This window comes from Trachinotus anak, unplaced genomic scaffold, assembly GCF_046630095.1.
Source record: "Trachinotus anak isolate AG129_WGS33_773 ecotype Australia unplaced genomic scaffold, CSIRO_AGI_Tana_v1 ptg000008l, whole genome shotgun sequence".
Lineage (NCBI taxonomy): Eukaryota > Metazoa > Chordata > Actinopteri > Carangiformes > Carangidae > Trachinotus > Trachinotus anak.
Window position 1 is genome coordinate 14380230 of NW_027273859.1, and position 21004 is coordinate 14401233.

The window sequence follows — 21004 nt, forward strand, 5'->3', positions numbered from 1 at the left end:
GTGACTAATTTTTTCTTTTCCTGGTTAATGAAGTCAAAAATGCACACAGAAACAACAGATGAAGTTACATGGAGATTTATACAGCAGTGAGTGGTCATTGTTGGAAGACTTTTTATTTCAAAGTTTTAGTTATAAAAATGCCATTCCAGGCGTCTCAGTAGGAAGAACAATGCTTTTTAAAACGCTGTGTCAGGGCTCAAGTAGTTCGGGATCATCAGCACACCGGGATGTAATCAAGCATCCACTTTATATCCCAAAAGCACATTACAAGCATTTCTGAATGAAAATGAAAGAACCAGTGAAATTACAATAACTGGGAAAATATATATTAAAGCAACAAATTCATTTCTGCTTGCAAAAGGACCAGTAACTCCAGTAAGCCCAGGCCACAAACCTCAGTTCCCTGAGTTAGTAACAAGTAATGTCCCTATCGAGGTGATAACAATCAAAAATAACCTTAAGCTACTATTGGATTTGTCTAAAGGAGTGATATCTGTTTGTTAGAAAATACACAAATCTATTGTGCAAGCACTAGTGTATAATCAGTGTAAGATTAGAATTTCATTTGTGCAATCTACCAGCAAGGCAACCTATAATAAGAGGTATGTTGTAATCCTAGACACTAATTCATCACAAATTAAAGCTGCATGTGTGTGTGTTTGTGTGTTAGTGAGTCAGTTAAAGCTGCATTCAGGGTTTTGCTGAGGTGATTATGCTGTTTTTTCTTGTTGCAGATTTAAGCTTGTTTGCTGATGCATCTACATTGAAATATCTCTGTTTTGGGGCTTATTTTTTAACTCCTGTTATCGTAAAGTTATACAATGCAGATTTAAGGTCTGTATGCAAGCATACAACCAAATCTGTTATTTAAAACTTAGAAAAATTCAGTTCAAATTGTATGTTCTTATTTTGTTACAGTGCATTCAGGATTATAGCTATATACAATGTTATTTGTACAAAAAAATGCCAATGCCCGTCCCTGGCTTCATATAAACAAAGTGTACAGGTAGATACATCTTGCAGCAGCACTGAGGCTGAAACCAGTATTGCTTTGTTGTGAAATATGACACAACATGATCATAAAAGACCTGCCAACACAGTGATTCAGGGTATTCAGACCGTGTATGGCTCCATTTGTCACGTTAAAGTGTCTCTCAGGAACAAAAGCAAGTTTCATTGTTGTCCTCAGGGAAGTGTGTCTCAAACAGACACAGTCCTGTTCCCAGTGTGTGTGTGTGAGAGGGAGAGCAAGAGAGAGAGAGAGAGGGAGGGAGAGAGTGTGTATGTCCGGACCGGGATAGCTGCTCAGTGTCTCAGCACCATAAGTGTCCATATTGAGGTGTCCAGTGGACTTTGTGTGTGTCCTTTGGGACCTTCAGATGTGAAGTCATTGAGAGCCTTTGTCAATCAACCAAGAAATGTCTCCAGTCCTGCAACACAAAAAACAGCCCTGAGAAACATACACATGTACGTTATCAAGTCGATTAGTGACAACCCCCCACAAGTGGGGGGTCAGTTTGAGTGAAATAGAAAAGAGGAGAAGCTCATGTTTTTCCGTACTTGCCAAGTCGTGCTAACATCCTTCGATTTTTTTGGTTTGCATTATTAGAAATGAAAGAAATGGAAGACATGAAGAACACTACAGTCAAATTAGACCAACAACACAATGACACAACAAACAGAAATGTATCCAACAACAGCAACATTACAATGTCGTAACACATTATATTACAAGTCCAGTGGTTCTGTAATAACTTGATGATGTATTAACAGCCAAGTGAGTGTGAACATGCAAACACTTAAAATGTGTCTGTGTGCAAGTAATTCAAGGAATATTGAGAAGACAACACTTTATTTTAACAGCTTTAACACTAACATTTATTAGTATCAGTATATCAACAATTTAAAAAAGTGGTTTCTAACACACCACCACTCACTGTCATGTAGGCATCAGCAGATATAAGGACACTTTAAATTCTTACGAATGTATCTGTCAACAGCTATAATTCATGACTGGTGTATCCATAGATATTGAATGACAATGTGATATTTACACTATTGTCTTAGTATCTTATAGGAACATGACATTTGAATTATAAATGTATTAGATTTAATGTTTTTTATTTACTGGTATTTTATGAAAGAAGTATGTACTATGATTATGTCTATTATATTATTATGATATAAATACTAATCATTTTTATTTGTTATTTATTTATTCATTTAAGTACTGCAGCTGGAAACATCTGACAAAATTAAGTAAGAAGCCTTTGAGTTAAGAATTGTATTTATTTATTTTTGTCAAACTGCTTTTTCCAAAGTCAAGAATGAACCTTGAAGCTCAACAGTTATGAACAATTTTAATCCTGCCTGTCAATGATGATCAAATGTGAATGATGATCAAATATTTAATAATATATGTGTAATCAAATATAATTAATTATGATTACAGCATGTTGTTGTTATTTATCATCAATCTACTGTTTATATACCTCTTGAGGATTTTCATAAAAGTTAAAATTAAAAAAATGTTTTTTCAATATCTGCTCGGAACTACTTTACAGTGTGTTATAAACTACTATGTGTTTATGTACATATGCTTACAAATGCTCAGTTGAGGAGTTAAAGTGAGGCGTTACCAGCAATTCCTATAAAAATTAATATATGATTATAAAGCGCTACATAACTATATAATTACTATATAGTTTTTTTGGTTCTTGCTTAAAAACAATAAATTAGTGTGTTTTTCCTGTAATTAGTACTACATTACATGTTTTATTTCTCCAAGAAATATTTACAGAAATTAGTGGGAAATTGTTAGCCACAAAATAAAGTGTTACCATATTAGTTAAGCCTGCAAAAAGCAACAGCTGTTATTGCTTGACAGGAATCTTAAGTGTTAGGTTTGTATAATACTTTCCATGTGATTAAAGTCACAAGCTCCACAACTCGTCATGTTTTCTGTCAAAGTGATAACATTTGTCAGGTTTTTCTTCACAGTAAAAACCTGAGAAACCTAAAGAACATAACAGCTATTGTAACCATGACCAGATTTAAGTCTTGGAAGCAGACTTACTCAACATCTCGTTTCTTAATCGTCTTTCCGGATCCTAAGACCTCTGCCACTCGGGATACAATAGGATCATAGTTCATGCTGGCAACAGCAACCACCTCCTCACTCCTATAGCCAGGCCATGGAAGAAACAATGAGAAACTATCATTAAACTAGATGAACACTCACAAGAACAGATTACAATTAGTTCATAAATACAGTTAGACAATAAAGTATTAGGACCAAATGTGTCTTTATTTTAAATAATATATCATATTGTGAAAAATAAATAAAGAATCAACAGTAAATAAACCTTACCTGGTATAAAACGCTACAAATCTGAGTTCATCCAGATCTCCTTGTATAATGACATCATCAAATCCATCACCATAACCTTCACAGGTAGAAAGAGAATAATCCAATTCAGGCTCAATTCTTGGTTTGGGTCTTTATACTTAGTTGTACAACTAGATGGCAGTGTAGTAGCAACATTTCTCTAAGCACTTCAGCCACTTTTCAACCTCTGATATTTCTCCTGCAGCATGTGTGCCTCATGACACCGATAGTAGCAAAGACTCTTAAAACTAAACACAGGCCTACCTACCTGCATAGCGTATGGTCTTCCCAAACATGGCTGACCAGAAGTAAGGCACAGTTTTGATCTCAGCGGCTCTGCCCATCATGCTGAGAGCCGCCACCCTTCCTGTCAGTAGGGTTGAAAACATGTTTGTCTTTAAGCATGTACATCATCACCACAGTGAAGTATGATAGCCTTAGATATGCAGTAGAAATACAATCAGGATCTAGCTGTAACACACTCACCGTGAACATGAGCCATTTGCCAGTGAGGGATGTTCACCTTCTTGTTGTTGCGTGGTGGGAAAGGAAACATCACCACATCTCCTCCAGCAAAGACCCCGTCAACATTTGTCTGCATCATCTGGGAGAAAGTTTAATGGACAACAATTAACAAATTTGGGATCAATTGGAGATTTTTGTCATGCAGAACACTTTGCAGAATACCTTGTTGACAGTGATGAAGCCCTTGGAGTCCATGTGGAGACCACTCTGCTTCAGGAAGCCTGTTGCAGGAACACTTCCTGTGGAAGAGGAGACACATGAAGGAAGTTAAACATGGAACCCTAAATTGAAAGTCGTCCAATGGGGAGTTTCATCACCTGCTGTAATTATACTTTACTGCAGATAATGAGGACACATGTTTGACATCACCTGCTCCGATGACACACACGTCTGCTCGCAGGACTTTCCCACTCTTCAGTACCACCTCTTTCAGCTGTGTAACAGGAAAAACAAAACTATGTGAGCTGATAAGCACAAGATAGAGATGGAGGCTTTTCTATCTGCTACGTACTACGAGCAACACAGTCCTGCAAACAATAAACACACAATTCACTGTTTAGGTCATTTTACATTAGAAATTTCTGTCTTTGTATTTTTGTCCTTAATTTACTAAGTTTACTAAGGATCCATTAAAATGGTGGAGACTCACCATAGAATAAGCTAGTGTCTAGTGCACTATGTAGTATTGGGCAATGATTTCAACCACAGCCTCAGAGTTTTGAAGCATCTGAATAAAATCTTTGAATAAATTTGAGTTGTTGTTTCCTTCTTTCGCCATCACTGTGAATCAAATCTGAGTCTTTTTGTCTCTTAAACTCTTATTAAAAATAAAATATGGGATGTTTCTTTTTAAAATCTAAGTTAAGCTGCACATGTGGTTATTTAATATTATAGAGAAATATTTTGAAACCAAATTTTCAGGGAAAGTTGGAACACATTTCAAATGGCTTTAATTGTGGAGAATACTCTTGTTTCTTATCTGCCTCATCTTCATCGTATATTAAACAGGAGAGGATAGTGCTTCTGAGCATCATGTCATGCTGTTTCTCTCACTTTCTGAATACCTGTCCATGATGGCCAATCATCTCTGACACCTCGTTCAACATGTAGAACTTCACCCTGTTTCCTTCAAACAGCTGCAAAGACGAAACACAGAACAGTAAACACATGAAAACAGTTGAAAACAGCTGAATTTCCATGTGTCTGCATGATCAATCACTGCTAATGAGAAGATTTACACTCTCCTTTGTGGCTGCTGCAGTATCGACCAGAAAAACACGATTTGCATTTTAACTAGTAGGTTTTTTTTCCTCTCAGGAAGAGTGCTGATGATAATATTGTAGAGGTGTTTCATGTTCTGTAAAGCTTGATTTCCCTGGAGTGTGTACGTACCTTCATTATGGCTTTCCCTACTTTCTCCCCGAGAGCTTTTTTAAAGGGGACTGACTCGATCCCGATGACAGAGACCGAGTGGGCCTTGTCAGTTAGAGCTGCAGCCACCTCCATACCTGCCAACACAGCAAAAAACAGTCAGTGTGTTTTGCAGTCAATACAAAATGCAAAAAGGAAAAATGAGCAGTAAAGTACATGGTAAGTAAAACAAATGCAGATTTGCAGATTCTTCCATACAGAGCACACAGTGGTCACACAGTAGTTTAATGAGAATGAAAATGATGCAAATTAAGTGATGGCTTTTGTGGTCACTTAATTAAATCAATTAGAAATAAAAATAGGTCACTTTCACTTATTAGCAAATTTAAGAACACAAGCAAAATCTTCAAAGGAGCTCAAATTTAAGAGAAATTTAAGAGAACTGTGGTGGCTAAGAGTAGATCCTTGAAGGGTCGTCTGATGCATCTCATCTACCAGCAGCAGAATTTGGTTTTATTTTTGTTTCCATTTCAGCCAATTTTTGTTTTATTTCATCCCAGTCTCTATATTGATATTATAAAAACTGCATATTAGGTTGTTGTTAATTTCATCTTAGTTGCCACTAGACATATTAAGGATTTCACAGAAATAAAAACTGAATTACAGATGTTTTTTTAAGCAAAATGTGAGATTTTTTTTAAGCAGTGGAGCAGATTCAAGGTAAACGTCTCATCTCTGACTGACTGTTAATATGTGTGATTAAGAATGTGAATGCTTAGCATTCACTGACTACACTTTAAGTGGGAGTACTTGTGTGTTTTACTCTTCACATTCAACAAATGATTTTTTAATCCTATATAGGCTCTTCAGATCATTCTTAAGTGTAATTCTTAGAGGTTTGATAAATACAGGCCCAGATCTCAACTCCCATGAACAGTTATGGGGGTGGTGCTTTCCAACACCATAATAAAAATGTGTACACATTGCTTCAAAAGTTTGAGAAATATGTAGAATCACTGCCAAGCCACTGTTCTACTAGTTTGTGGTGGCCTGACACTTCATTCACTCACTGTCTGTTTTTTTTTTTCTCTTAATTCATCCACTATCTTAATCAGGACAAATGTGTCTTTTTCTCACCAACAAATGATGTTCCCACAATCACAGCATTCTTGTTGTTGGCCAGCCTCGCGATGCTGTTAGCATCCTCGGGCGTCCTGAGGTGAAACACGTTCCTGACGTCTTTGCCTTTGTAGTTCATTGGTTTGGGTCTTTCAGGCAGGAAATGGAAGCAGTCAGGTGTCGGTTTATACATGAATGATCTCTGCTGCTTGATTATCATGCAAAATTAGAGTGTTTCATTACTTGCTTCCTGTAGCAATAAAGAGTTTCCTGTACTCCATCCTCAAGCCATCTTCAAAGGTGACAGATCGTGTTTTCACATCTATTGCCACGGCCTAAAATAAACATGGCAGAGATAGTCATACAAGTTGGATTTTTGTTCAAATTTTAGAATAAAAAGTACAAAAGTCATCATTAATCTTGATTTGATGAAATAACTGAATAGGCTCATACCATTTACATCATTTACCATCATTAATCAGTCTTTATCACCTCTCACCTCTTTCTCTGTGAGCAGTTCAATGTCATGGTCCTGCAGGAGGTCCATGGAGCGCAGTCTCAGCTGCTCTGCTGTGCTGTCTAGGGACTGAGCAAGTTACCAAGTTATCAAATCAAATCATCAAATCAAGTTTTACTTATATCGCGCCAAATCACAACAAAAGTTATCTCAAGGCACTTTCCAATTGGAGGAGGTCAAGAGAAGAGAAAGAGACCCAACAATTCCCACCGAGAGCAAGCACTTGGCGACAGTGGCAAGGAAAAACTTCCTTTAAGAGGCAGAAACCTCAGGCAGAACCGGGTTCCGGGTGGGCAGCCATCTGCCTCGACCAGTTGGGTTTGAGAGAGAAAGGGAGAGAGAGAGGGAGAGAGAGAGAGAGAGAGAGAGAGAGAGATAGAGAGAGATGCACTAATAGTAGTAACAGTAAGAAGCACTAACAGCAGCAATGATAGTTGAAGTAGGAGTAGAAGTTAGTACTGAGTACATGAGTAAAAAATAAAATGAAAACTTCTGAAATAAAAAACGACCTCTCCTGTCCTTTCTTCGTCAACTGCTGTTCTCAAGGTCAAGCATGAACTTTCCTTCTCAATTTTTAAACAAACATGGACGAGGCATCCTTTAAGTGCTCAGAAAAAATGAGATATTTGAACATCTGCTGAGGAAGATCATTTAATACGACTGAAAGCTCCAGAGGAGGCACTAAGTGTACCTTGTAGTGAGATTGTAGTCAGATTGTAGTCAGATATTTCCAGCTTTATCTTGAGTAGGGAATCTTATTTTACGATTACAGCCTTCAGATTCCAACAACAAACCAAATGATACTTAACTGTCATTTGACATGTAGATACCTGTAAACAGCAACAATAATAATCTATGATTATAATGTCAAATAAATCCAAAACAGTCTTTTTCAAGCTTTTTATGGCAAAAGTCATATTCTCGCTGATCTACTAATATCTGTTTGCTTCTGCACAAGCTACTCTCTTCAAAGCTTTGCCGCTGTTCCCCAAAGAGCTCCTGTTAGCGCCACCGACTGGAGCAGCACCTCTGCAGTCTGTTATGTAACTCACTTGGCAAAGTCAGTTCTGTCTCGGCTTTTAAGTGGTCGTGGTCTGTGTACAAACCTTACTCAGTTTAGGCCTGTCATATGGAGGATGTCTGTCCATGGTGCACATGACGATGCGATCGGTGAAACCCTCTTGCCTCAGTGTCTCTGCACACACCAGACCTGCTGGACCTGCAGACACGTTCCATAGTTTCCCAAAAAAACAAAGAGGTACATGACTTTGAAAATGAGTAAGTGAAAGGACAATCTGGAAATTAAAGGTCAACTGCAAGATATTAAACAAATAGAACTGCATCCCTGTTGGAAATAAATGAAGGCGGACAAAAACACACTGACCTGAGCCAATAATGAGAATGTGGCTGAAGCCAGTGCTGGAGTTAATGACTGCTGAACACCGAGCCATGGGCTTTGACCTTTTCTGTGACTGAAGAGCCTGGAAATGTTTGAAAAAGTTCTCAGATCAGTCATCTGGTCCCTTTTTCTTCCTTCACAAATTCTCCACGTTCTTTTTCTTGTTACCTGCTTGTTTGCACGAATGATCACCTTGTCCTTTTCAACTCTGACCTGGAGCAAACAGACATGAGCGATGTGTACACTTTTTGACGGTGCTTAGAGACATGATAAGGCAGGGAATGTGTTAAGAGACAGCACCAGCAGGGAAGGTCACCTGGAAGATAGGCAGGCTGTCCAGACCAGGGAAGTCCTCAATGTCCCCTGTTGCAATGTTGAAACACGCACCGTGCCAGGGACAGCGCACGTGTCCTTTTGACAGCACACCTGGAATGAGAGAAATGAACAAGTCTGTCAAATGTATACTAGTGTGTTAATAAGTATATTAACAATGTTCAAATCATTACTGACAACATATCACTCACCTTTGACCAGGGGTGCTCCATAGTGTGGACACTTGTGGCCCATGGCTGAGAACTCCCCGTGCTCTTTGATCAACAAAGCTCTGCCACTTCCCAAGTCAACCTCTCGCATCCTGTCAATCCCAGAAAAACAAAGAGGTGTCTGTACGTTCATAGGTGTGTTTCTATTAAAACCGTCAAAGAAACACACAAAGGTCATTTTGACAGGGAAAAACAACCTTGAGGAAAAATGTCACTCATTTATCAGGACCAGAACTTACCATCTGCAATTCAGCAGGTGCATCTATCTATCTAGGCTACGCTCCAGTAGTAACAATGAGTCGAATAACTTAAAGGAACAGTTCACCCAAAAACACTAAAATGACAGTTGTGAAAGTAAATCATGTATTCTGGGTGAACACCAAAAAAGTTTGTTATTAAACAAAAGAGACCATTAAAATAAGACTAAATGAAAAACGTGACAGAAGAAAATGACATAATCTTCCTCTTACAAATTAAAAGTTGAATTCATTCGGAATAAAACTCACCTTTACTCAATTTAATACACTGAGAGGTTTAGCTGCCACAGCCTTACTTGGTCTGGTATGACCAGTAGCTTACCATGGCTAATGTTAGCTACTGTTAGCTAACACAAGAAATTTGTACCTAGATATTGACATTACTGAGTGTGTTCACTGAATGAATGAGCTACTGTCATTTTTTATTGTATTTTTGTGTGAACGGTTCCTTTAAGATATGAGTCCCTCTGGGTTCTCGAGCCTCATTTCTCTCAAATATGTTTTTCATTTGATCATCTTGAAATAATGATGCGCATCATAATGATACACAACTGTTCATTTACCTGCATGCATGTGTGCATGAGAGTGTGTGCTCTTGGTGTATTAAGAAAAAAAGCAAAGTTTAATTTTTTATATTCTTACTGTCCATTTTCCAGATCTTTAACATGACAGACCGAGGCCTCCACGTAGTCCCGTGGTTTGTGGTAGGGGGGGAGTGGCGTGGAGTCGTCATCAGAGCCGTGTCCCAGGGCCCCATTAGGTCTGCAGTCAGCAAAGGGACTTGCTTTACCATTAGGTGACAGCCCGTCCACCTCTTTTTCTTTTTCCAGGAGAGAGAGTTCCACTTTAACTTCAACTGCACAACACAGACACGTTTCACTTAGAAAATGTCTGAAGATGCACATCTGAACACAAATAAGTCACAATGAGGATCTAAAGCTTTCAAATAGAAATTTGTTGAAGTAATATTTGCTACCAATCACCAGTGGATTGTATTTGATCAGTCTCTGTTATTCTGTAGAGAATAATTTGCCTTTCAGTGAAGACAGAAACGTCTACACCTTTGGCACAAATTGAGTCTGACAACTCCACAACTGAAACAAATGAGAGCAGGTGGCGTGAAAAGGGGGAACTGTCTAAGTGCAATATCTTATTTACATTTCCTTTTTTATTTTGTTTTGTTTTGTTTTGTTCTAGTGATTACAGCTATCAATCAACTGCTTAACATTCAATATTAATACAGATTTTCTAAATACGATTAAAAATCCACCTCAACTGTCTTCTAACAGCAGGAAATCAATCAAATCGGTCCTGTGCAGAGCAGTGCCAGACATATTTTAATATTGTTGCTGTTCATATTCTAGTTTTATGGTGCCGAAAATACACAAAAATAGAGACAGCTACTCCAATATTTTGCCAAAAAATTTTAAACAAATTTCACATTCTGTCTTTACCTAAATTAACTTACTGAGTTGGAAAATATGATTTTGACAGGATAATAATGCCTTTAAACACAGTCTTAATATCCATGAATAATGAGATTTCTGTTAAAGAAACCAACGTTAACACAAAAAATCCATGTAAGTACTGCTTTCCTGCAGAGACAGTTAAGAAAACAGACTATAACTAAGAGGAGTATATTAATCTGTCTTCTGGTACATATCCAGTTTTCTTTGATGATATGTGATGCGCTGCTGTTGGGTTTATGTTTCTGAACTTTAAGAAAATGGTTGTGTAACTCCACTGCAGCAGGCTTTATCTGTTGGGCTGGAAAAATGTGCTGATCATCCGGTTCTTACACAGTAATCTGGCTGGAATTTTCTCCTGCTGAGCAAGTCTTAATTAAAATCAATGGAAAATCATAATAGTGAGGGCAATTGCAGGAGAAAAGAAAGAGAAAGCTTTCCACAGCTGAAGAGAATCTCTAGACACTGCCACAGTAAACGGGCCATCACCACACTGACGCTCCATTTGGTCTGCACTAAAAATTGATCAGGCTCAGAACCCAAACATTTCTTGTTATGCTTTTGATTTTGATCTTTTCAGTGTTAAGAGCTATAACACAGAGTTTTTATTTACTTGATCACATGATCCTTATGTATACTTTTGGAGTATTCCTCAGCTTTCTACACATGTTCACATTGTAATGGAAATGAAGAGGGCAAAGCGCCACGTCTACAAGCTCTCTCTCCCTCGTAGAGCCTGGCACGGTGCCGATTTACTCCCACTTACACTTAAATCAATATAGTAACTATATATTTACTGTATGTTCAGGGGGAGTTATCTACATTTATACTTCATGAGCAGGGTGCGTTTATATTTTTATGGAGTTAAAAATATGAACATTATGTTTTTAATTTAATTCTTTAAGACTATGATTCAAACCTATAAGAGACTTCAGCCCTGGGTTGGTGACTGCCATGTCCTCCCCTGTTGACATAATCATAAGCTGTACCTGGAAAAATTACAAAATGACTCACTGTAAGAATGAGCCTATAGTCAGTGCCACCACATCTCTTCTTTTGTTTGGTTATAGAAAACTATTGACATAAACATTTTGGAAGGTGTGTATATGTTTTACATTCGACAATCTGGTTTGTGAATTGATTTTGAACATTCATAAGGTCTCTCCTCACACCACAATGAACCATAAATCATAAGGTGTTTGATTTATTACAATTTCAAATAAAGTTTGCTTTATTTTCTAATTAGTCAAGACTGCATTAGCTCTGTAGACAGCAGCTGCTTTACCATGTCATGGTAAAGCACATGTATGGGAAACCAAAAAAGCTTCCCCTCCTCTCCTCGAAGCAGCTTTTTCAGCAACACAATTTACTTCAGAATTCATGCCTATGCACAGATTCCTTGCGTGAATCTATAAGATGTAAAGAAGAACTGTCTTTCCCACTGTGAAAGAACATTTTAATAGATATTCCTGTCAAGTTTGATTTGTTACAGATTGTTAGTAGCCGGAGGTCGCACTGTGACAGGCACTTGGTCCTCATAGGGCTGACAGGCAGCAGCCTCGTTTGCATCACACATCTAGACCCTCATCTTTCTCACTTCACCTCCACGTGATGCACTGAACTGTCGATTTCATCTCAAAGCTTTTGTGTGTCACTAAAGATGATCATGGAGCGGCACAGTGCATGATTATCACCTGCAAGACTACATCAAGCATGATAGCTCCCAGCCATGCTACCACTGAAATGGATAGACACACAGTGTCAAAATTTGATATTCACTTCCCAGCATGTAATCCTCTTGACCAAAGATACCACAGAGAGCATTAAAATTCCTCCTACACATAACACTATACTGCAAACAGAGGAGGCTGAGAGGACATGTATAACAGGATTTGGAGGCAGTAGGTAGCTTTGAACATGAGTCAAACTGAACAAACTGTCCTGAAATATATATTTTAAAACACACGTTAGTTCTCACCACAAAAAAAGCATAACTGGCCTCCACACAGACAACATATGTCTTCAGCGACAGAGGGTATCACACGTCGATCAATAGTTCTATTAGAACTGCATCAGACCTATATTTTTCTGTACCTCATCTTTACTACAACTACATGGACTGCTGTGTCAGTGTATGAAACCTTTCTTTAGAACACACCAACAGCAGGGAGGATTTGTAAGAAAACACACTGTTCATCAGACTTAAACTGTCATCTACAAACAGTTAACACTTCTGTCCAGGTTCACTGCTCGTAAAAAAAAAAATCCCCCAAAAATCTGACCTGCACACGATGCTGCAAATGATGGACTGGGCGATAATTCAATGTTATCATTTACTGACTTTCAGGGGAATCATAATGTGATCATATAATGTTATCATGTTATTGTTCTGCCAATGTCTGTTGTCTGAATCAATGTTTCTGAGCAAGATGAACAAAAGGAGTAAATGAGGTGTCTTGTGTTATGAATATGAAAATGACAGTCCTGTGTAAGGCATAGCACAGAGACAAATTGCTGTAAACATCACTTTCAGTATTTTTAAGTGGCTTGGCAGACATTTACATTTACATTCTGTGATGTATTGCATATATATATATATATAAATATATATATATATATATATATATATATATAAGAGGAAACACTGTGAGAATTGTTTCAACCACATTGTCCATCATTTGTTCCAGTACTGGAAATACTAACAGCAAGAAAACATGTACGGAGTGGACAAAATTACATGAACACCTGTACAATAATATGCAATCCACTTCCATAACAAGAATTTAACATTACAGTTTGTTGTATTACGGTGCATCAGAGTGAGAGCATGCCTGTTTATCCTCACCTTCACAAGCTGTTATGGAGCTTGTTCGGTGCAGATTTTCTTCCAGACTAAATTAACCAGGGTGAAGGAGAGAGAGAGAGACAGAGGGGGCATAGGAAAACATCTTGGTTACCTGGTTTGGGTTTGGAGAAGCATCCTCCCATGGTGGGCCCAGGATTGAGGGACACCCAGGGTGAGGGAGGGAGGGGGGAGAGGGAGGGGAGGCGCGGTCAGATCCCCGGGCCGGGTTGCTTCGTTGGGAGGTAACGACAACACAGGACTGTGTGTATGAGAGCCTGCAGGTCCAAGCTGGCCATCGCACACGTCAGCTCCTCCACATAATCTGCATGGACAGAGGGAACGACATTGTCAACAACAACACAAACAGACACACACACACACACACACACACACTGCTGTGACTCACTGCTTAAACTGAGTGTAAAGTCTGATGATAGGATGAGTCGTGTTGTCATGATATGAGAGGTGAAAATGTTGCTATGTTGTGTGAAATGCTGCTATGAAATGTTTGCTTTTTGGCTGCATTCAGTTTAAAATGGCCTCTGTCTGTTTTTATGGTCCTGATTTATGAACACTGATTGTGTTTGTGTTATTTATCACAAAAAACTGCCCGGTGTTGCTCTAAAGTGTCAGAAGCACACAAACTTCAAGTGCTGGGGAAAGCTATTCAAATCATTTTCTGTGTGTGTGTGTGCGTGTGTGTATGTGTGTCTGTGCAACATATCGATGCTTGTAAAAAGGAAGCAGTTGTGTTAATTAGGAACATTTCCACACACATTGTTACCTTTGTTCATGCATATTGCATGGGAAACCGTTAAATATTAACAGCACTCCGACACCTATTAACTTTCTCGTCACACTGCACTTTAAAGGGAAGCAGGGGCCCCTTGAGGTTCAAAATCCCCCTTGTTTTGTTGCCACGTTGCCCTCACATTTCTGCCAGCTCTGGTATTTCACCCACTCATACAGTAGGTAGTTACACACAGAGCACTGGCTGCTATGAATCTGAGCAGACACAGGATGGCAGGTGTAACACTCAACGTGGTGCAATCCATCACCAAATTATCCTTTTGAGGTACAACCAAAAGAACTGCTTGATATTCTGAGCACATCTTAGTGTCCTTGAACTTCAGAAAAAAAAAGTGTGCAGTGTTGAAAGGAGAGCGCTGCTAAGAAAAAGTTCCTGAGAACAAATGAGAAATGGAAAGATCTTCTTTGACTGGTCACAATCATGCGGCTGAGATTTTGTATCTAAACTGTGCATTTGTTTGGCGTAAGTGAATGTAACTACATAGAATTACTCATGTACAAATACAATTTTGAGATACATGCACTTAAAAATACTTATTTTATGTTACTTTATACTTACTTTCAAAGGAAAATACAGAACTTTTTAATCCACTACATTTATTTGACAGCTATTGTTACTAGAGACTTTGCAGATTAGGTTAAAAAGGTTTTTAAAAGAAATGATAATCAGTGATTCTCAACCTTTTTTGTGACTTCCTCACTTTACTTCCCAAAGAGGTAAAGTCATATAATATTAAACAAAAAATAGCAAAGATATGTAGAGTATCTTATGACCCTTTTGGGGGATGTGACCTGTGGGTTGGGAGCCACTGGAATAAACTCAGACTTTTTTGTTTGTGACATATAAAACTGAACAAGTTGTTGCAGAAACTAATATAAAGCCAAAATACAGTCAAAAAAGCCAGTCATAATTTTCTGGCTGCTATATCTTGTCAGATTTAACAAATTGAGCATCACCCACAAATAGAAAAGCCTCTTTTTGGGCTGTATTCCTGCATTATTCATCCAACTCTCTGTGCCAAGCACTTGGTAAACAGCCATGCTCGCACACCAGAGCCTTTGATGTTGTGTGTTTGGCTAAACACAGAGAGCAACATGTTAAATCACTTTCTGCTCAGAGGGGCGGTGGGGGATCATGAAGAGTTTTGCCTCGCTCTCATGTGTTGTCCCTTTAATTATTCGACACCACTGAAAATTTGATGAATAACGAATTGGATCGCAAAGAGCTCCAGCAAGTCCAAGATATTTTGTGCAAAACTAAAGTAGGTTAAGCAGATTTGGTCCTCACAACATATGACGCAGATCCCGCTTTCTCACTGTTGGGCCTGTCCCCAAGCAGTGCTGATAATCCTGCCTGCAAACAAGCTGTCAGTTTCACTCACTCCCCTACAAATGTAATACCTGTTACTGGAATGCTGGGGAGAGGGGAGAATTAGCAAAATGCAGCTCCTGGTTGGTCCCAAACCTTAAACAAAACTTCTCCTTTCTACGAGCGCAAGCATCGATTTTATTGCTCTACATGATCCTCTCACAGCAGTAGATCTCTCTACCGCATACTCCTCACAGCCAGAAACAAAAGTGTTCCCCGTCAATAAACAGCAGCAGCAGCAGCAGCAGAGGAGCAGATGCTGCAACATCCTCATAAAGTACATTCAGTGGACACTACAGAGGTCGCGGACAGGCAGCAGCACCTGGGCTGAAGAGGAGCTGCTGGTTCGGTGGCTCAATCACCTCCTTACAATCCACATTGGTGACCTCTGTTTTAATTCAGACACTTGCTTGGTGGGTATGCAAACCTGTAGTTAATGATTAGGACTCTCTGATCCTCAGCTGATAAAAGACAAGTGCTCACAACCCTGAGTATCTGACCACACCTCCTTCCTTCACTCAGTTGTCCTGGTTTGTGAAATACGAGATAAGCCCATGGAATCATCCCCAGATTGTGTAAACCAAAAGTGCCCTCTTACCAGGCTTGTTTACTGTTGCCTTATGGAAACATTCAATGTAATGGACAAGCGGGTGAAACTGTTTTAATCTTTGATTTTTTTTTTTTTTTTTGGCATTTCTACATTTTTTATTTTGATTGTGGAAGGGGACAGGAGGGACATTAAATGTCCCAAGCAATATTTGAAGTCAGATGTTTGCCAAACTGGCCACCAAGATGGTCCCTGAAATGCAAAAAAGCTTTTGATTGACTTCTGTTTACTCCATCTCCTACATGTCTTACACCATGAAAGAAAAAAGGAGTGGATTACACTTACCACAGCCCCCATTAAGAAGCTCTAGCGTGTGTGACACAGTAATTGTGAACAAATTCACTCACATCATTCTTGACCAAGACTGTGCGAAGTCTTTCATATTTGTTTGTTTGTGGTTGAAAGAAAGTGGCGGCTTCCTTGTTAAGAGGAAAAAACTGGGAGACGTGTCAGCTGCTCCGTGTGGCTCCAAACAGCGTGTAGGTTGAGCGTATTTCAGTTATCAACAATCAGAAAAAAGGATGGAATATAATATCTGACACGTAAACCGTGTTTTATGTTATTATCAGAGTTTAGTTTAGCTTCAAAAGGAAAAGTGTGGAATAGAATAATATATACTGTAGATGCCACGTGGCTGTGGACAACAAAGATTATACCATCACACAGCACTTGTTTACTGATTAACACAACAGTGTTCATCAAGCAGCTTAAATCTGAGTTGCTCAAATGCATCAAGTAGTATTTGTCTGTGAAGCTGAAGCTGGTTAACAATGGCACTGCTGACTTGTGTCAGGACACTTTGCTGCTACTTTGAGCGATAACCTCTCCATGATGTCATGGAAAACTGGAGTTGTGGTTTACAGAGGGGTGTACCCCCCTACAGAGGAGCTGTGCTTCCATACAACAGTTCTGCTATTGACCAGTTTCTCAGTATGCACACACACAGACACACACACAACAACAACAACAACAAATACACACACAGTTGCTGTCAAAACCAATAGCAAAGAATAAAAATTGAGGAGTGCTGTGAGACATTTAAAAAAAAAAAAAATTCAGCATTTTAATGAGTTATTGGTGTATACTGACTGTTAAAAACTTGGCCAGCTCCGTATAAGAGTGTTGATCGGGTCCTGTTTCTTAATTATGTGGCAGAACTGATCAGGATTTATGCAGGAATTACAGCCTGTCCTGCCCCGTGGCTCTGTCTTTTCTGTGATTTCAGTTGATATACTGCAGCACAGCACACGGCTCTCCAGGGGGGAGCGCTGGTACCTGAGGCAACTTCCTTTCAAGTGCTGGATGTGACCACAGTGCAGGCAAAATCCTCTTGGGGAAATAAGTCAGCATCACCAAAACACACCGCGTTCAAAAAAAAAAAAAAAAAAAGTAATAAAACATCAGAACATTTCCCTGACTGTAAAAAGAATAAATCATCTTACCAGTGAGCATGGAGCAGGTGCACTGAGATCCTATCAAACTCCCCGGTGCTCAGCTTCCCCTGCGGGACACGGAAGCATATTAGCACAGGAGTCTCCTCACAGTCCGGTCCCTCTCTCTCGGCTCTGCCCGCTGGAGTATTCCCAGTCTGCGTGTCCCTCTGTACCCTCCTCCGCTCTCCTCTTCTGCCTCTTGATGCAGCAGAGGCTCTGGAGTGTGAGTGTGTGTGTGTGTGTGTGTGTGTGTGTGTGTGTGCCCCTCGCAGAGCCCCTCACCCCCCCCCCAGCAGCAGACTTGGTCGTGGGAGTTGCTCACTTTCGCTGGCCGAGCCTGCAAATGCAGCACTGGGGACGTTTGCCAGTTTCTCAGCTGTGTGCAGTATTGATGGAGTTGCTGAGGGGATGCTAACACAGCATGAATCCTCACCGAGCTCTGCTCTCGTCCTCCTACCCCTCCCTCCCCCACCTCTCTCTCTCTCTCTCTCTCTCTCTCTCTGCCAGAGCCTCCCCTTCAGATGTCAAAGACCTGACCTGCCAGTCAAGCCTGATCAAAGCCTTGCTGCTCTCCCCACTGCACTGGCTGGTCTGACTGCCCACTTATCACACTGCCTGCTTACTGTGCATGCATTGTGCCGCATGCCTGTGCTGCTGCAGGAGTATCAGCTATGGTTAAAACTCAGCAGTGTGACATTTATAGCGTTTAAACTGAGCCCTAGGAGACACTGAAGAATACTCTGCAGACAGTTACATGCTGTTAACACTGAGACAGCTCTTCCTGTTATGTGCGCCCTGCACTTTTTTCAGTGTGTGCAGCAGAGGGAGTGAGTGAAAGAGCGGTTGGTGCAGTAAATCCCAGTTTCAGTCAGGGGGTAGGGTGGAGCAGGATTAAAAAGGTATACTGAGTATTATAGAAATGAGCTCCCAAGATATTTCCATTCCTTATGCTCCCACTGTGGGAGCAACTGTGCTTCCCCTTTAAATAAGTGCTGGGAAGAGGTCATTCACCTTATAATCTCAGATCTCATTTCTATGGAAATGATGACAGCATTGACACAGGATGATGATTAGGATGCAGCATCGAAAAACCTTTGCACTGTTTTCAGAATGCTAAAGTCTCCAAATGAAAAAAAAAACATATCAAATCAATTGAGATTTAGCAGCTACAAGAGATTTCCACTAACCACACTGAGTAATTGGGTTTCTACAGTGTACTGACAGCCGACACGTGCACATGTGCTCCAGTGTCAGTATGTTTGTGTTGCTCTCTGCGTGTGTTCGAGCACATGTAAAAGCATGTTTGAGTGGATGCCAGGGTGGGCGGCGAGCACATGTACCACGAGATGACTGATCGGACTCTCCCAGTGTGTGGAGAAGGCCTCCTTACATCACTCAGTTTAATTGAATTACAGGGGGGCTCTCCTCTGCAGGGGCCAGAGAGGGCCGCAGCATCCAAAAACCCAGATTAAGAGAGGCGAGAGAAGTGAATGTCATCACAGACTAAAATAACACAATCAACAGCCTGCCAAAATATTAATGTCAGAGGCTATTAGGGGAGATTCAAGCTGACTGTTAACAACCAGCTTGATATGACACAAACTAATCTAAGGGATTTATTCTGTTGTGGCATCAGAAAAAAGTGACATAAATGTTTCATATCAGTTCTAATCAACACAATGTACAGCAGTATACAAAAGCCAAATTGTGCATTAAGGACAAGGAGGAGCTCATGGTGCCAAGTCCCTCCCCGAAACGAAATTCAACACAGAGGAGCTGCAGCACTGGAATGCATCTCCTGTTAATTTGGGTGATGGGTTATTCCTCTAAAGTCAACCCACCAATAAATGATATGCTTTCCTGGTCATAAAAACATAATATTAAAAGTTAATGTTTACTTTTTGCACCAAAGCAGATGTAAAAACTAAAGCTGTATGGTATTTCTACTCTTATTTCAAGAAAGGTTTGATGTGCACTATGGTTCATGTCTATTTGATAAACAGCCATCCTATCCTATTAATCCAGATACTGTAGACTTTAAAGGAATAAGAACTGCTGCAGTCACTTATCATCTCACATTACTTTAATAGTTTGTGAAAACTTTTCCATTCTCATCACAGTTGCATCACTTGATGTGGACAAACTTTTTCCTCTCCACGTCACTTCTGTCAGAAATATGTTATTCTTGTCAGAGCTATTGAAAAAGTTCACAGGTAACGTCAACGTCTCATCACTCAAGTGCACAAGCTGACAGGTTTCCATATGAAATACATGAAGATGCAGATGACACACATTTGACAGTAAGACATCTATAAAACCTCTGTCTTCAGGTAGTGCTGTGTCCTGTGCTTCACCTGCGGGCTGTTTGGGACGCTTGGTGGCTGCTGGTCGTAGTCCCCCATGCACACAGCTACAAAGAACAGGGTCCCTCCGATGACCAGAGCCAAACCTCCAAACCATCCGGAGAACATTGCCTCCCCATACTCCCAGCGTGGCATCACGTCAGGAAAACCCTCGTCCCAGAATTCCACCACAGTCGTGTAGGCCACAATAGAGACAGGAACCAGAGTGGTAAGGCCCGACACCCAGGACAGCACCCCGCTGAGGATTAGGAGCCCTCTCTTCAGGCCAGCTGCACACATCTCAACCCCCTCCAGACCCGGGAAAGCAGCCAATATGGCTAAACCTCCAGTACCTATAGACACTGACATGAGCACCCTGGAGATCTGCAGGTCCATCGGGAGTCCAAGGACAGAATCATAGGCTTTACACTGAATTCCCACCTCCTCTGTGTAGAGGCAGGTGTGCCAGAGCCCAGAGTACCAGTTCTCCACCTCGTTCAGGTCAGAGTTCATTGTCTTCCACAGGGGAAGGAAGGTGGTGATCAGAGAAGTGACCAAACCCCCGAGCGTCACAAAGAGTGCAGTCCTTTGCATTATTTTAGTTGTTAGAAAAACCATCTTCTGCCTCTGCATGTACACACTGTGCTGTTCAGGTCTACGTTACAGGTTGGGAGATCCAGAGTGCCTCTGTATAGCCCGTCCCACCCACTGAGGTAACAGGACCAACCTGGACAACCCACTTATTCAGCCTCCTTAATAAAATGCACCAGATAAGTGGGAGATAATCCAGACAACAGACATACTGTTTTGTTCCAGTGTTCAATGTCATCACAGTGAACAATGAACTCTGTTTTTACATGAAACTGGATACGTCCACAGGGATTCTGGGCTATGTGTGTTGATGCAAAAGTGGATTTAAATGAATGAAACACCAGCAAGCTGGGTATGGGGGGCACACACATAAAGAAAGTCGCATAAAGTTGCAATTATTTCAGATGAGTGTCACTGAGGAGA

The 21004-nt window shown here is 40.2% G+C and overlaps 2 protein-coding genes across 2 annotated transcripts; both read right to left on the reverse strand.

The window, feature by feature from the left end:
• Positions 1–94: 94 nt before the first annotated feature.
• On the reverse strand, positions 95–17823 carry LOC139624063 (apoptosis-inducing factor 3). The gene is made up of 20 exons (XM_071482843.1): positions 17658–17823; positions 13542–13751; positions 9761–9974; positions 8844–8953; positions 8636–8745; positions 8488–8532; positions 8305–8401; positions 8027–8139; positions 6903–6989; positions 6647–6738; positions 6422–6552; positions 5306–5421; positions 4978–5049; positions 4283–4346; positions 4076–4152; positions 3875–3992; positions 3657–3755; positions 3371–3446; positions 3077–3181; positions 95–1430 (listed from the first exon to the last, which is right to left on the reverse strand). Exons 2-20 carry the CDS (start codon positions 13570–13572, stop codon positions 1388–1390), a joined length of 1800 nt encoding a protein of 599 aa, XP_071338944.1. The 5' UTR covers positions 13573–13751; positions 17658–17823; the 3' UTR covers positions 95–1387.
• Positions 17824–19806: 1983 nt separating this feature from the next.
• cldn26 (claudin 26) lies at positions 19807–20629 on the reverse strand. The gene has a single exon (XM_071481693.1). It carries the CDS (start codon positions 20621–20623, stop codon positions 19958–19960), a length of 666 nt encoding a protein of 221 aa, XP_071337794.1. The 5' UTR covers positions 20624–20629; the 3' UTR covers positions 19807–19957.
• Positions 20630–21004: the final 375 nt, after the last annotated feature.

Excerpts from the sequence above, each read along its gene's own strand:
- cldn26 (XM_071481693.1), bottom strand. The coding sequence starts at position 20,623 with ATGCAGAGGCAGAAGATGGTTTTTCTAACAACTAAAATAATGCAAAGG.
- LOC139624063 (XM_071482843.1), bottom strand. The coding sequence starts at position 13,572 with ATGGGAGGATGCTTCTCCAAACCCAAACCAG. Across the intron at positions 8,954-9,760 it reads AAAGATCTGGAAAATGGACA|GATGCGAGAGGTTGACTTGG; the intron begins GTAAGAATATAA and ends TGGGATTGACAG. Across the intron at positions 5,050-5,305 it reads TAGGGAAAGCCATAATGAAG|CTGTTTGAAGGAAACAGGGT; the intron begins GTACGTACACAC and ends TCGTCTTTGCAG.